We start from the raw sequence: 16,272 nt of genomic DNA, 5'->3' as shown, positions 1-16,272 counted from the left end.
GTATCTCCCTTCAATGCCAGCTGTCTGGATGACTCAAGAGCAAGCCTAGCATACTTGTCCCTGGTGGTGTCCCATAAGCTGTGTACAAATGATACTGATCTGGTGAGTGCCTCAACCTCCATAAGTGGGGCAGCAAGCTCCGCTCGTATGATGTCATGTGGAACTGAGGCCTTGGCTCTAATCAGCCTAGAAATCATAAGTATCAAGGGTCTCTCCATATTACTCCATCCAGCAGTGTCAACAGACGGTCCCCAAACCTGAACCCCGTAGTGCATAACTGGAGCGACCAAAGTGTCGAAGAGCCAGAGCTTTGTTCGAGGTTCCTGGAACCGAACCTGCGAACAAATCCTCTCCAAACCGCCTAGGGCTGCATAGGCACGAGTCAATCTAGTGTCTGCTGCCCCTTTCAGTGTAAACCTCGGTCCACTAAGATCTCCTAACCCACTGTGGCGTGGTATTAAATACCATGACCTTGGTTTTACCAAGGTTGACAGACAATCCACTATCCGCTGCAAAACTATGAAATACATCCAAATGTCTCTGCATACCCTCTGGTGAGTCTGATATCAACACGATATCGTCAGCATACAATAACAGAGGGATCCATGTCCCCGCAAGCTGAGCACCTCTATCTCCTCCTCTGTCAATATAATCAGAGACCTCATCAACATACATACCAAATAAAGTAGAGGACAATGGGCATCCCTGTTTCACTCCGATAGTGGAGTGAACTATGTCAGATATCCCCTCTAATGTGCGTACATGACCCATCACTGAACTGTACAATGCCATAATCCCCCATATCAGCTCTGTGGGTACCCCCAATTCCATAAGTCGGCGCATCAATCTGGCCCTCGGTACTGTGTCAAAAGCTTTGCGGAAGTCTACAAAGCTGCAATAAATCCGTCTACCATGTGCTTGACCCTCCTCAATGATAGCTTTGAGTGTAAAGACATGATCTAGTGTGGAGAAACCCCTCCTGAAACCAGCCTGCCCAGGTGCCCGTATGCCCATAATCTCTGCCCAACTGCTCAGCCTATGTTCAAGGATGGATGCTTACAACCGTGCCAATGTGTGTCCTACCATGATAGTATGGTAATTCCCCGGCACTGTGGGGTCTCCTGTCTTGAAGATAGGTACAATAGTAGATAATCTCCAAGACTCAGGAAAGCCCTCACACATGACACGATTGAATAACCGTGCAAGGCCAAATATTAACGTCTTCAAAAGGCCAAAATGATCTATGAGACCAAAAGGTTACATGTGGTGAATCTAATGCCAGGTCTGGGTACAAAAAGTACAAGAACTGAAAAGAAAATAGTGGGTAGGGGAGAGAGAGAGAGAGAGAGAGAGAGAGAGAGAGAGAGAGAGAGAGAGAGATTGAATTATCGTCCACAGAGGTTAGATATGACCCATGGGACCAAAAAACAGACATTACAACGGTTGCACCTTATGCAGGAGCCGACGATCCATATCAGTTAGGGACTGAGGGTCCATTGGGAAGATGAAAAGGAAAAGGGGGAAGACAAAAACCTAAGAGGGTCAGCTATGAGGAGAGTCGATTTGGGATTTCGAAACTCCTGGATGATAGCTTTACCACCTCGGTAGACCGCAGCGGGCTTCATGTACCTTCTTGAGCTCTTCACTTTTGCTTTTGAGTTGTAGCTGAGTAAGTTCTTCTGCGATCCAAAACTTGGTGTCTTTGAGAAGACGTCATTGTTGGAGAAGATTGAGCTGACCTTCCCTACTTCCAAATTCAAGGATGGCATGCCCTCGTGGTATAGGCTTGTCAGGGCCTCTCGAGCCGGTACAATCTATTGCGTTGTAGTCGAGCTTGATCAGCTTGAGGGTTTCGTTGAGGAAATTGATGCGCTCCGAGAAGTCATTCTTGGTCGTTTCCCATGCTTGAGGTAGTCCACCAATGTGGATCTTGAGGGTATTTTCTTCTTGGAGTCATTGTTCTCGAAGCTCTGCTGTCACACATGTCTTCACCTTTGCAAGTGTTACCGAGCGGGTTTCAATGGCCTTGGCTTCGACTTCTTTCACTTTGTTGGTGGCAAGATCGACCATGGAATCAAATCGTGCCTCAAGCTTGCTAATGTGAGCTTTGAGGTCGCGATTCTCTTCCATGACCCGATCGAGGCTTGCTTGGAGGCGCTTGATTCGATCGGATTTGCTCGGGGGTGCTAAAACGGCAGCAAAACTCGGTCGTGTTTTCGTCTTCGGGGTATTTTCTTTGGTCGTCATGTTTCCTATGGGAAACTTCTCCTTGTCGAGTGTCCACACACAACCGAAGGTGTGAGAACCGTGGCCTGTGGGAACCCCCTGTGGTGTGGACAACCGAAGCTGTGAGAACTGTGGCCTATGGGAACGCCCTTTGGGAATCCTTGTTTACCCTTGTTCTTAGGTTGGGTGCCGGCAGGGGCCGGTTTAGCAGCCGACAGAGGCAGCGGGGCTGACACAACAGCGGGGTGGGAGTCGTGGGCTTGTGAAGGCTGTATGTTTGAGGGAGGCAGGGCTGGGTTTAACCCCCCCCCCCCCCCCCCCCCCCCCCCCCCCCCCCCTCCCGTCTAGGCGCTGCCCCTGCACCCTGGCGGGGAGCAGCAGAAGCAACGTTGCAAGTTAGGGTAGGGCAGGTCAGAAACACCGGCAGAGAGAGAGAGAGAGAGAGAGAGAGAGAGAGAGAGAGAGAGAGAGAGAGAGAGAGAGAGAGAGAGAGAGAGAAATGAAATGAAATGTTATATTAACGTCTTCAAAAAGGCCAGGGTGACCTATGAGACCAAACTGATACAAAAGTGGTGAATCTGTTACAATGTCTGAAAAGTGTGAAAGTGTGAAAATAAATGCGAAAAACTAAATACAAAGTATTAGATAGGCTTCTTAGGAGAATCCTGGGTGTCTGGCTAGAATGCTTCTAATCCTTTGTTGTAGTCTCCTCCGGTGAAGTGTGCTTCTCCATCTCGGTCATGGTCGTCTTGATTTCCTAAGCTCAATCGCCCTGTCAATGAGGGTGCCTTTGGTATGAATGTGGGTACTCCTTTGTGTTCGCTGCTGGCCTCTTGCTTCTCCTTCCATTCCTGCTTCTATCGATCCGAAAAAATCTGTGATCTGCCTCTGAGGCTGGAGTGCTCTTTGTCTTCTCATTAGATTATCCATGTGCCGATGTAGTTCCAATAGGTACAGGCCTAAGCACCTTTGATCTTGGTATTGCATGACTCTATCTAGAGGTCCAAAGCCTTCTTTGAATAGGCAATGGAAACGCCCACGTATCTCATAGTATACGGTGCAATGGCATATGTAGTGTAATTCTGTCTCCGGCTCCATTCCGCATAACTTGCAAATTCTTCTCTCAGGTGGGATTCCCCTAAATCTGCCAAATTCAATTTCCAGCTGGTGTGAGGATGTACGAATCTGACCAATAGCACATCTCAAACCATGAGACAGGTGGGTATCCATGTAGCTCGGGCGAATCACAAAACCATCTTCAGATAGCTGTAGGAAGTTTTCTTTGTAGTCGGCCATCTTCGTGCCCAATTCTTGTGTAGGGTCTACCCATGTCCTCTTAGTGTCTAACTGTATAAGATCCTGGCGGATGATTTTATTAATCTCCGTTCGTGTGATTGCCAGTGATGGAGCCTCAAGAGAGTATTGGAAGGGGGGTAATCTTTCCATACTGAACCCGTGTCTCTGAAACCACGAGGACAGTTGCGCATACCAGCATGATGTATCTCCTTTCATTGCTAATTGTCGAGAGGATTCGAGGGCCAATCTAGTATATCGGCAATTATTTGTATCCCATAAACCATGTATAAAGGACACTGATCTGGTAAGAGCTTCAATTTCTATTGGAGGGGCAGCTAGTTCCGCTCGGGTAATCGCGTGTGGTACGGAGGCCTTGGCTCTAATCATTCGGGAAATCATAGATACCAAAGGTCTCTCCATTGACTTCCAATTATCCTGATCCACAGATGGTCCCCAAATCTGGACCCCATAAAGCATAGCCGAAGCCACCACAGTATCAAAGAGCTAGAGTTTTGTTCGTGGTTCCTGAAACTGCACTTGTGAACACATCCTCTCCAACCCTCCCAAGGCCGCAGAGGCTCTGGACAATCTAGCATCCGCTGCTTTCTTAAGAGTAAACTTCGGTCCTGTAAATACCACACCAAGGTATCTGTATGCATCTGTGTACTCTACTGTATCTTGGCCATATGCAAATGTAGGTGCCGATCTCCTAACCCACTGCGGTGTGGTGTTAAACACCATAACTTTGGTTTTACCCAAATTTACCGACAGTCCGCTGTCCTCCGCGAATTTATGTAATGCATCTAACTGCCTCTGCATTCCATCTGGTGATTCTGCTATCAATACAATATCATCTGCATATAACAACAAAGGGATCCATGACCCTGCAAGTTGAGCACCTCTGTCACCCTCTCTATCAATGTAATCTGATACCTCATCTATATACATACCAAATAAAGTAGGGGACAATGGGCATCCCTGCTTTACTCCAACGGTGGAATGAACAATGTCGGAATCCCCTTCTGGAGTATGTACATAACCAGTTACTGACCCGTATAAGGCCATAATCCCCCAGATAATCTCTTTGGGGACCCCTAACTCTTGCATTCTGCGCATCAATCTGGCCCTTGGTACTGTATCAAAAGCTTTCCGAAAATCCACAAAGCAACAATACATCCTTCTCCCGCTTGCTCTTCCTTCCTCAATAATGGCTTTGGGCGTAAGAATATGATCTAAAGTGGAATAACCCCTCCTGAATCCAGCTTGTCCTGTTGCCCATTATGCCCTCATTCTCTGCCCATCTACTCAATTTTTGTTCCAGAATGGATGCGTACAGTCGAGTCAATGTGTGACCTACCATAATGGTACGGTAGTTCCCGGGTATCATAGGATCCCCTGACTTGAAAATAGGTACGATAGTAGATAATTTCCAAGATTCAGGTAATCCTTCACACATGACCCGATTAAACGGACGAGCAAGGACTTCTGAAAGTAGATCCCTTGCATGGATCAGATGTTCTGCTACCAAACCCTCATGATCATATGCTCTTCTTGTCTTCATCTTATCAATGGCTTTTTCCACCATTTCCGTAGTAAAGAAAGTACTAGTAGTAGGGCATGGCTCTAGCGGATCTGGTAATGGAGGCTGTCCAGATACCGTATATAATGATGTTACATATTGACCTCAAATCTCAGGAGAGGTAATTGTCGGAGGCGATGAGTGCTCGTGAAATAAACGCCAGGCCTCACATGAGGCCTGACTCAAGAAGAGCTAATATAAATCCTTCTCCAGTTTGGCTAAAAATGCCCTTTTCTTGCGACGTACTATACGCAGAAGAGCAATCCGAGACTGCTTATATGTGATGATCCCAAGTGTAAACTCTTTCTGGACCTGGGTTCTCGTCTCTTTGCATTCCTCGTCGTACCAACTGTTTTGAGGCATGTTCCCAGATCCTCTCTTCTGATCAGGCTGAGTATGTGGGTATGCCTCTTGTGCTGCTCCATGTAGTATCTCTGTTAGCTGAGAAGTAATCTCCTCTACAATATATACTGGCTCCGCTGCCCACATCCTATTATAGATCTTTTCCACATAGACTGAATCAGTCTCTGGCGTGAAAGTATATCTTGTGTGTGTCTTCTTCCTTTGTACTTGAGAGGCATTGTATCGGAAGGAGATTGATAAGGTCAAGAGAGCATGATCCACTGCAATCCCAACCGGTCTGGGTCCCACCTTAAAGTCCTCGATACTAGAAAAAGCTTGGTGAAGTCATGACATAATCCACTGTACTGGCCCCATGCCTGTGCGGGAAGCATGTGAATCCCCCAGATAAAGGGAAATTCTCTAGACCATTAAGTATGGCCAAACCATGTGTAGTTGCCATTTCCATGAGATGTCTCCCATATTCAGTGTGTTCTTTATCCTGTGAGTTTCTAGTAAGCCCCTCCTGTGATAAATCCACTTCTCTGAGCATTTCCTCAGAAGTATCATAGAATACTGCTTGAGAGTTGGCCGTTCTGGCATTGAAGTCTCCTAAGAGAACGATGTCTCCATCTCTAGAGAACTCCCATATGTCATTATTCAATATGGAGAAAGGGGACTGTCCTTTAGGTGAGGAGTAGACTGATGTACTTGGAGGGAAGTAGCATATAGCGATATATAGAAATCTACCTGTCTTGGCTCTCATTCTCACCCACATATACCTTGCTTGTTCATCTTTCCTGATAATCTGTAATAGTGGTTTCAGCTCCTCTTTAAATAAGACTGCTACTCCTCCTGAACCCCGGCTACCTCGCAGAGATCTCTTGTCTGGTCGACCAGCTGTTTCCCAGAAATACCCCTTCACATGTGGCATAAGCTGTCCCGGTATCTGGTGTGTCTCTGAGTAGAAAAGTATGTCTCTGTCCCTAAAGCTGTCTTCAAAGGCACCTACATCTAGCGTATATGATCCATTACAATTCCACGCCGCTATCCGGAGTGTCGCCCCATAGGTCTCGCACTGTCATGATGAGCGCTTTTCCAGAACCACTACTTTCCCTCCTCTATAAAAGGCGATTTTCCCATTTTCTCTTGCTGCCCTGATCTTTGGCATCAACTCTTGCATGTGCCACTTGTGCCAATGTAAGGTCATCTCCCAGGAAAATACCGGTTTTCTTAAGAGTTGGCCTCTTCTTTAGAAATTCTTTCCTTATTTCTATATTCGGGAAGCGGAGAATAAGTGCCCTATCCTTTACGTTTCCCTTCTCGTCGATTCCTTTCTTGCTCACTCTCCATGCACTTGTGTGAGTAGGCTCTGTGATGCCCATGCGTTGTAGCAGTTCCCTCACTTCTTCATCTACAATGAAATGAAATGTTATATTAACGTCTTCAAAAGGCCAAAGTGACCTATGAGACCAGAAAATTACAATGTGGTGGATCTGATACAAAGTCAGAGTAACAAGATGACAAAAATGAAATGACAGAATGACAAAATAAAATACTACGGAATGCTAAACTACTAGGTGTGAACTAAGCAGCTAGCTGGGATAGCTAGATCACAAGAGATCCAACATTGGTTGCTGTCGGATCTCATAGAGAGAGAGAGAGAGAGAGAGAGAGAGAGAGAGAGAGAGAGAGAGAGAGAGAGAGAGAGAGAGAGAGAGAGAGAGAGAGAGAGAGAGAGAGAGAGAGAGAGAGAAAGAAAGAAAGATTTTTTACGTCTATGTCAGGCCGAAATCGGCCTATGAGACAAATCAAATGTACATGGTGTGTATGTCATCCGTCTATCGGAAAGACAAATGAAACAAAACTGATACAAAACTGAACTGAATGTAGGTAGTGGAGTATCTGAGGAGGGATGGAGCTCTATCTCTAGGGGTATATGCATGTCTATATGCTCAAGGTAGTACAATCATGAGAATGCATCAAGCTATCTAGCTCCATCCTGTACAAATGGGGGGATGTAAGATGTGGTACATGGGCGGGGCTGGTGCCAAGGCTACCCGGATGAAAGCTGTCGGGTTGGCCCTCATCTGAGCTACTCGCTCCTCAGTGGCACGGCGCTCCCGGGCTCGGATCTCCTCGATCTGTCGGTGGTGGGAGCTCGCGCCCCTGTAGCCTGTGACTCGTGGTCGTCGTCTAGCTCGGCTCACCTCCGCCTATGGGAGTGTCACTCCCCTCTGAGTGTCTGGTGAGGGAGGGGCGGCAATCCTCTGAAAGAAGTCTGTGAGCTGCGACTGTCTCCCCTCTGTCTGTGTAGCTGTGCGTGGCTGTAGTAGTGTGTCCCGATGGCTCTGTATCTCTAGTAAGAAACGTCCGAGCTGTCTCTGATCTCGAGAGTCCATGATCTCTCGGAGAGTGGGCTGTCCTCTGAATAAGGCCTCATACCTGCCTTTGATCTCAGTGTATGCTCTGCATCTACATACAAAGTGCTCCTCACTCTCCACCTCCTCTGTGCAGGCTCTGCAGACTCGCTCCTCCCTGGGAACACCAGTATGTCTCCCGATCTCAATCTCTAACCTGTGTGAAGCCACTCTCAGCTGACCAATCGCCACCCGTGAGCTATGTGGCATATATGTGTCCATATAGCGTGGTCTCTGTATGAACCCCCCAGACAATATGGTGAGAAACTGGTCTCTGTAATCTGACATCCTCGTCCCCAAGCCAGGTGACTCCCAGACTCTCCTAGTGTATAGCTGCCACAGATCCTGTCTCAATACCAAGTTCCTCTCACTGCGAGAGAGGTGAACAGATGGTGAGTGGGGGTCGTACTGGAATGGTGGTAGGCTCTCCATGTCAAGACCGTGTCCCTCAAACCATGCTCTGACCTGTGAGTACCATGCTCTCTCATGCCCACTCTCTGATAGCTGTATAGCTGCCTCAAATGCTCTACGAGTAAGTCTGTCAGGAGGTAGCTCTCTCATCCTCTGGATGAAGCAGACTGTCTGGAATAGTGCCTCTACAACCATAGGTGGTGTGGCGAGCTCGGCTCTAATAATGTCATGTGGCACTGTCTTCTTGCTGCGGAGCAAGCGTGAGATCATACATACCTGTGGCCTCTCAAGCTGTGTCCACTGGTCAGCTGTCAATCCTGGTGCCCATACTGCCGCCGAGTACATCAGGGCCGGGGTGACTAAGGTGTCGAAAAGCCACCCCTTCGTGCGGGGCTCCTGAAAGTGTGCCTGGTGGCATCTCCGCTCTAGCATGGTCAGAGCTACATATCCTCGGGTGAGCCTGTCAGCAGCAGCCTGCCTCATAGTGAAGGGTCCTGGTAGGCTGGTGAATGTGATGCCAAGGTAGACATAGGAGGTGACTACATCAACCTGTCCTCCTGCTGCTGTGAAGGTGGCAGCGCTCCTCACTGCACTGGATGTGTGAAAGATCATGACCTTGGTTTTGCCAAGGTTCACAGTCAACCCCCTGTGTGTGCTGAATTCGTCCAAGGCCTCAAGATGGCGTTGCAAGCCCTCGGGTGACTCTGAGATCAACACAATATCATCAGCATATAACATGATGTGGACCGGAGTACCTGCCAAGTCGCTCCCCTCTCCCCTTGCTCGTAGTATGTAGTCGGAGATCTCGTCGATGTAGAGCCCAAAGAGTGTCGGGGAGAGTGGGCATCCTTGCTTAACACCAATGGTGCTAGCAATGGTCTCTGAAAAGCCGCCTGGGCAATGAACTCGACCCGTCACCCTCTCGTAGAGAGTATATATGGCCCAAATCATCTCTGTTGGTACCCCAATGCTGTGAAGGCGCTGGAAGAGTCTCTCGCGTGGGGCTGTGTCAAAGGCCTTGCGGAAATCCACAAAGCAGCAGTAAAGCCTCTTCTTCCGCGCCTTTGCCCCATCAATGAGGCAGCGCAGAACGAAGATGTGATCAGTGGTGGAGAAAGCTCGTCTGAAACCTGCCTGGCCTGGAGCTCGTAAACCCTCGGTCTCTGCGTAGCAGCTGAGCTGTGCCTCAAGTACTGCTCCATATAGCTTGGCCATCGTGTGGCCAATCATGATAGTCCTGTAGTTCCCTGGGTCCAGGGTGTCGCCAGATTTGTGGATAGGCACTATGGTGTGCTGTGTCCACTCCTCTGGGAAGCCCTCCCCTATAGCCCGGTTGAAGACATGTGCAATCAACGGGGCTATAGTGGAGGCCGCATAAATGATGTGCTCACTCTGTAATCCAGTATGGTCAGCTGATCGACTGTGCTGCATGCGGCGTATGGCCCTCTCTACCATCTCTGCTGTAAAGAAGGAGGAGCACGTGGGGCGTGGCCCGTGTGGCTGTGGGATAGGAGGTTGCCCTGGCACCTCATAAAGGCGCTCTGCATAATCATGCCATATCTGTGGATCCTCAATAGCTGTAGTCGGACGCGGCTCGCGCAGGGTGCGCCATGCCGTCGCGCTATCTATGCTCATGAATAGGCGGTATAGCTCAAGCTCCTGTGCCTCTTCGAATGCTCGCCGCTTTTGGCGTGTCAGCGTCTTCATATGTCGTCTGGCCTCTCTCTCTGTGATCTCTCCTAAGGCTCGCTGTGCACGGAGGCGTCGGTATAACTCTCTGCACTCATCATCATACCAGCGGTTCTGAGGCATAGTCCCGGGGGGGGGTAGTGCGTCCTGTGTGAGTGGTGTGTGGAAAAGAGCTAATAGCTGAAGTGTGGAGAACGGAAGAGATATGTGATGTGAGAACTGAGAGTGGTGTGGATGGGTGGAGGAGGCATAGGCCATGCTCGACCTCGGCCGAGTAAAGAGAGGCTAGCTCATGTGTGAAATGGATGGTGGTGTGTGGAGTGTGTGCTGTGGAGCTGTGTGGGATGGTATCTCCGGTGATGGAGAAAGAGAGGTATGTGTGGTCGGCTCCGATGGGTATGGGTGGAATGGTGAAGGATGTGATAAGGTGTGTAGCCTCCCTGGGTCCCAGAATATAGTCGACTGTACTCCCCCCTCCCTCTGTAACTCCATGTGGCATACAAGTCAGGCCCCCTGAGGTGGGCCATCCCGTTATAAATAACGAGACGGTGCTGGGAGCCAAGTCGAAGTAGGTGTCGTCCGTAGGCTGTGACTGGAGCTCTGTCTGTTGTATCTCTCATAGTAGCCTCCTCATCTAGAGTGTGTAGTGCCTCTGGGTCCTCGTGGTCATATGCCTCACACTGCTCACTGCGCGTACGAGCATTGAAGTCTCCCATAAGGAAGACTTCACCCAGTGTGGAGTACTCCATAATCTCCTCTGTGAGGCATGCGTACGGTGACTCCTGCTCAATAGGGGCGAATCTGGAGCCTGTGGGAGCAAAGTAGCAAAGGGCAATGTAGACGATCCTGTCTTGTGAGAGCTCGAGGCGAATCCACATGTATCGGGCCTGTGGGTCCCGGGCAACAATCTGTAGTCTGTTGTGAAGCCCCTGTCTAAAGAGTATGGCCACTCCTCCTGAACCGCGAGTGGTGTGCTGGCGCATACATCCCCGATGTGAAGACTCCCATTGGAATCCATGTATCCGTGGTAACCCTCTCTCTGGGCTCTCGTGTGTCTCTGTAAGTAGAATCATGTCTCGACCTCTCATCACCTCCTCAAGTCTCTCTGGGTGTGTCCATAGGTCTCCATTGCAATTCCAAACCGTGACATGAATCTCCTCGTGTGTCCCACAGGCCGCGAGTCCCTATGCGATGGTCTTGCCATCAATGATAACCCTACCATCTCGATATACTGCCTTCTTCCCTTCTTTGCGGGCTTGGTGGACTCTAGGCATGCACGCGCGGCGGTGATCTTGTTGCATCTTTGTGAGGTCATCATCAAGATAAATCGGGGGGCCTTCTAGCCCTCTCAAGATGACCCTCTTTCGGAGGAAAGAAGTTCGAGACTCCTCGGAGGCGAATTGGAGGATGAGAGCTCTCTTCTTTGGATCTTTGCCGGCTCTCCAAACTTTGGAGAAAGGGATCTCTTCTTCCTTGTATCCCACTTTCTTGCATAAGGCTTTCCCATCGCTCTCGGGTGTGGACCCTTCTTCTTCTTTGATGCCGGTCACTCGCACATTGAGACGGCGAGCTTGTCGCATCTTCTCCTCCTCGATGGTTGTGTGTACGATGAGTACCTCATCTTTTTGGGCTTCCTCTCTTGCTACCTTCTTGATATTCTTTTTGACCACTTCGACCCATCCTTCTTTGGTGGCTTCTAATTTGTCCTCAATGCTTGCGGTGAGGGCTTTGGTGATCTCCTCCTTGAGGGCTTCCTTAGCCTCCTCTTTAATCTCTCCTTCCTCGGGCGTGAGGGATGTGATGGAAGCATGAAGGAGGTCGATTTGTGCCTTCATCTCTTCTTGCTCTTTCCTCCATCTCTCCCTCTCCTTCTCGTTCTCCCGTGCCCTTCTCTCCTTCTCCTCTTTGAGGTTTTGGATTTCCGCTCTCATGTCCTCCTTCTCTTCGTTCCATAGCTTGATGAAGGTGGCTTTCTCCTCCCTCCATATCTCTCTCTCCATCCACCATTCTTTCATGTCCTTCTCCAATTGTGCAAGCCTCTTGTTCGTGAGCATGAAGGTTGTCTTCATTGTCGATGTCGGCGTCTTGATGATGGGGGAAGACATGGTTGTCTTCGGAGCTACCCTCTCTTCATATTGTGAAGAAGAGGGGAGAAGGGGAGTACGTGTGTGTATGCGTGTATGTGTGTAGTGTGTGTGTGGGTATGTATCCGTGTGTGTGTGTGAGAGAGAGAGAGAGAGAGAGAGAGAGAGAGAGAGAGAGAGAGAGAGAGAGAGAGAGAGAGAGAGAGAGAGAGAGAGAGATGGCTGCGTGATGGGGAACGAGGAGGGGCTGCGTGAGGGGGAGGCTGGAGGGGGGCAGTTCAGCAGCAGCAGCAGGTTGGTATAACAGCGGCAGCAACAGGCGGGTACTGGGGGTGCTGTGCAGGTGGGGTGGGCGCGCTGAGCAGCTGGGGTGACACAGCAGCGCACAGTACAGCAGTAATGTGCCTAGAGAGATGAAATGAGAGAGAGAGAGAGAGAGAGAGAGAGAGAGAGAGAGAGAGAGAGAGAGAGAGAGAGAGAGGAGAGAGTAATTGTATTACTTTGCCTTGTCACAGCCTCCAGATGAAGCTGGAGTTGGAGAGGTTGCGCTTGATCCAATATTCTTGGGCGGGTCAAAAATTTTATTGAATGCAGACCATTATGATGTTTATTTTAAAGGCATGCCGTGCTTCAAGGGCCTGGTAAATGACTCACAAAAGTTATTTTAGACAGGGATGTACTGCATATTCAGCTCACTTTCAGCTTGGGTGCATGTTTCAGAGATTGAGGCGGCATGGGGATGAGTTTCAACGCACACCAAGAGGATTTTATCGTGCCCTTGGCCGTGTGGATGACACCATGAACTTAGGGGGTATCAAGGTCTGATTCTAACCTGGTTATTTTGCAAAATGAAACAATCATTACACATGCATTCATAAATAAGCATGTTTACACTAGTTTTTTTGTTAAAGTAACAAAATACAAGTGCAGTTAGTATATGGCTCCCAAGGTTTGCTTAGAGCATTGGAAACACCTTCAGTTACTAAATACTTGTTGGGAAAGAAGTGGCTAGCATAACGACCCGAGTTTCCAACAAGTATTCAGTTGTGAAAGATGCTTTGCAGCTGCACAGATATCCTTCCCTACAACTTTGTATGTGTGTTGCATGTGTTGGAATAGCCCTTGCTCATTGGTTATAATGGAAACAACAAAAGACTACTCACACACTTGAGATAAAGTACATAGATGGTGCCTTATATAGGACTTGAAAGTGAGATTCATAATGATCTCATAGATGAGTTCAATATATAGGGTTTCGACTAGAAGTGGGCATAGCTCTACAAAGTGGGGGAGTGTTTATTTGGCTAGAGAAATCATCGAATGTGTAATCAAAACTTTAAGACTACCTGGCAAAGTGGGGTTTCACATGAGATAAACCCATGTTTACCCTACAACCCTCCCCTTAAGCATAGCTTATCCAATTAGCTTGCAAAAGGAGAGGGATACAAACTGGGATCTACAACAAAGGCTTCCCTTTAAGGGTAATTACCAAAGATTGTGTGCTTAGTGTAGGTACAAAAAAAGACCCTCAAACATAGTACAAAGAGATAGACAAAGAAATCTCAAGTTCCGTTTGAATCTGATTTGGTAACAAAAGGCTGAAACTTCTTTTACTTCTGCCAAGCTCCTCTGAGAACTTTTCCCTATCTTTATTCTTGTCTTTGAAGTAGCAATGGGATGAGGAATGATTCTTTTCTGAACTGCCCAAACTCCCATTATTTATTTTGGCTACTAGGTATTTATTTTACTTATTGTCAAAGTTTGGATAGGGCAATTTACTGAGGTGGCTATATAAGAAACCCTCAGCCCCCATTGTATTTATATCAGTTATTCATTGCCAAGGGTGATTGGTTCAGGACTCTCTCTCTCTCTCTCTCTCTCTCTCTCTCCCCCCCCCCCCCCTTGGTCTCTTCGCTTCCGCATCGTCGACTTTGACCTGGTATTAGAGCCTTGGTGGAGCAAGGCGGTTTGTGGAGAAGAGAACCCTCTCACCCTTGCTGGCGCTGTCCTTTCCCCCATCCTCTGCTTCTTGGCGTTTGTCTTGCAGCCATCCATCATCCTTGCTGGCGGCGTTTGCCCCTTGCACCGTGCGTTTTAAAATGCTAGTTAGAGAGCATGCATTTTGCAAATCACACACTTAGTTTACACTAAACACTGTATTTCGAACATTCAATTTAGCCTTCTCATCTCAGCTAGAACTCTTGATGCACCTAGATCCTTGAGGCTTGTGCAGCCATCTCATCCTTCCGAAAGTCTTGATGCACTCACACCAGTGTCGAGTCATCACATCTAGATAGAAATCTTGATGCATTGGAATCACGTTCATTACACATTCACTTAGCCATCACATCTAGATCTCGCTAATCTCTAATAGACATCTAGCTGCAGACATTTCATCTTTTTAACACATACTCTAACAATACATGTCCCATAAGTCTCTGAATGGAGTCAGACCTTTTTTGCAGACAATACCGTTGAACCTCTTTTGGCAATCCACATCAGAACCGCTTAATCTGGTCCTTAAAAGTGATTTTTCGAAATGAGGACACTGGCACATAGATCCCAAAACCTGTGGCAATAGTCATGCAAAGTGTCTTCCTTATTCATTCTCAGATGATGCCAAGCTGTGATGACATCTTCTTCATATTGTTCCGTTATCCGGGCAGAAGTAAAAACACTTCTTATGTGCTTCTTTGTGCAACAACAGAGTAGACCACCATGTTTGTGCGTTTCCTTTCAAGTAAGATGCCGCCCTTCGTACCTTGGAGTGTTCCGAAAAGCAACCTCCTGAAAAGGTAATGTCAAACTGCTGGATGAATTCAAGGGCTCGATGGGTGTCTTGGTAGCCTGTCAAACTTGACTGCCTGACGCTCATCCTTGAACTCCTTTGTCTTCTTGTTCTTTTTCTCATTGTCTAAACTATATGCAGAGGATGAGGTCTCCTCCTCTAAACTGCTAGATGGCTCTCTCTGCCTTCTAGACTTTTTTAAAGAATATGCTTTTCTTGCTTTTTCTCCGCTTCTTCGGCCTTGTCTCATCCTCTTTGGAACTAGAGGAAGACAAAGTGGCGGAACTCTCTGAAGAAGAAAAATCTGGGTCATTCTCGAAGCGAACACGCTTTGTGGATGTGCTTACCACCTCCGGCCCAAATAACCACGGAAATCCACCGATTTCCTCTTCTTGCGAGAGTGCTTTAAGCTTTTCATCAACTGGTTTGTCTTCTTCTCAAGAGCTTTGTCAAACTCTTTCTGTGAGAACAATCCTGCATTTGGCTTTGCTTTCTACTTCATTACCATCTTGAGAGGAGAATCGACGGTCTCTTGCCATCTAGAGTGAATCTCGTTAAGTGGGTAATTCTTTAGGTGATTCACATATTTCGGCTCCTTGGAGTACTTGATCAATCATTTCATGCAACTGTCAACCTGAAGTTGATGTTTGTACTTCGCTCTGTCAAGATTCCCCGCCGGAAATTCGCTAAAATCTCCATTGGTTTCTTCTATTTCCAGGTTGGGACTCAACTTTTCTTCATTTCCCCGCAGACTAACTGTCGAAGGGGTGTCGGCCTGCCGGATTCTCCGCGAGAACCCATGTGTCTTGTAGATAGGATCGAATCCTCGGCAAGAGGAGGATCGTTTGTGAGCTCTAATACCACTATTACAGGCTTGGACACTCCAAGAGAGAAATCAATAGCAACACACAAACAAAATCTTCAAGTAAGTAAACTTGAATAGAGAGAGAAAAAAGAGGAGAGTCGACACTGAACGACGGAGTTCCATCCCCAGATGCACTGGCCCCAAAGATTGGTGCCCCTTTCGGTATTTCTTTATTATTGCTTGGCAAAGGTACAACTCCCCAAGGGTCTGGTTCTCCGAGACTTTGTGCACATATCTTCTCCAGAGCGAGGTGCCAAGGGTCCTTATAAACAGTACAAGGGATGCCCAAAACCAAAGCCCCAAAAGCATCAGCTCTAAAAGCACTTGGCTTGCGCTAAAAATAAAAACTGCCCAAAACAGCCAGTGCAAATCGCCGAAATCTGTATAGCTTGCCAAATAACGAGTCAGTGCGATTTATGGAAATTGAGCGAGAGTTCTTTTGTATTTTTAGGGTTTTAGGCCCCGTGGCCGGCGTTCTTCAAGTTGGTAGGGGTTAGGTTTTTAAACTCTAAACCCTTAGGCCCCACGGCCAAATCTTCATAGGTCTTCTAGGTTTAGTTTTTAAGGGTTAGAGT

The 16,272-nt window shown here is 47.9% G+C and overlaps 1 protein-coding gene across 1 annotated transcript in view; it reads left to right on the top strand.

Annotated features, from left to right (window-relative positions):
- AAE17 (acyl-activating enzyme 17) overlaps positions 1-16,272 on the top strand; it is a 101,210-nt gene that overhangs the window by 71,139 nt on the left and 13,799 nt on the right. Inside the window, exons 11-12 of the mRNA XM_086511268.1 lie at positions 12,560-12,685; positions 12,765-12,863. Of these exons, the coding sequence (XP_086367394.1) occupies positions 12,560-12,685; positions 12,765-12,863 (225 nt within the window). The remainder of the gene's footprint in view (positions 1-12,559; positions 12,686-12,764; positions 12,864-16,272) is intronic.

The sequence above is a fragment of the Adiantum capillus-veneris genome, chromosome 4 (genome assembly GCF_014529385.1).
Source record: "Adiantum capillus-veneris isolate H3 chromosome 4, ASM1452938v2, whole genome shotgun sequence".
Lineage (NCBI taxonomy): Eukaryota > Viridiplantae > Streptophyta > Polypodiopsida > Polypodiales > Pteridaceae > Adiantum > Adiantum capillus-veneris.
Note: the sequence above shows the minus strand (reverse complement) of the source record. Positions and strands in the feature narration are given on the sequence as shown.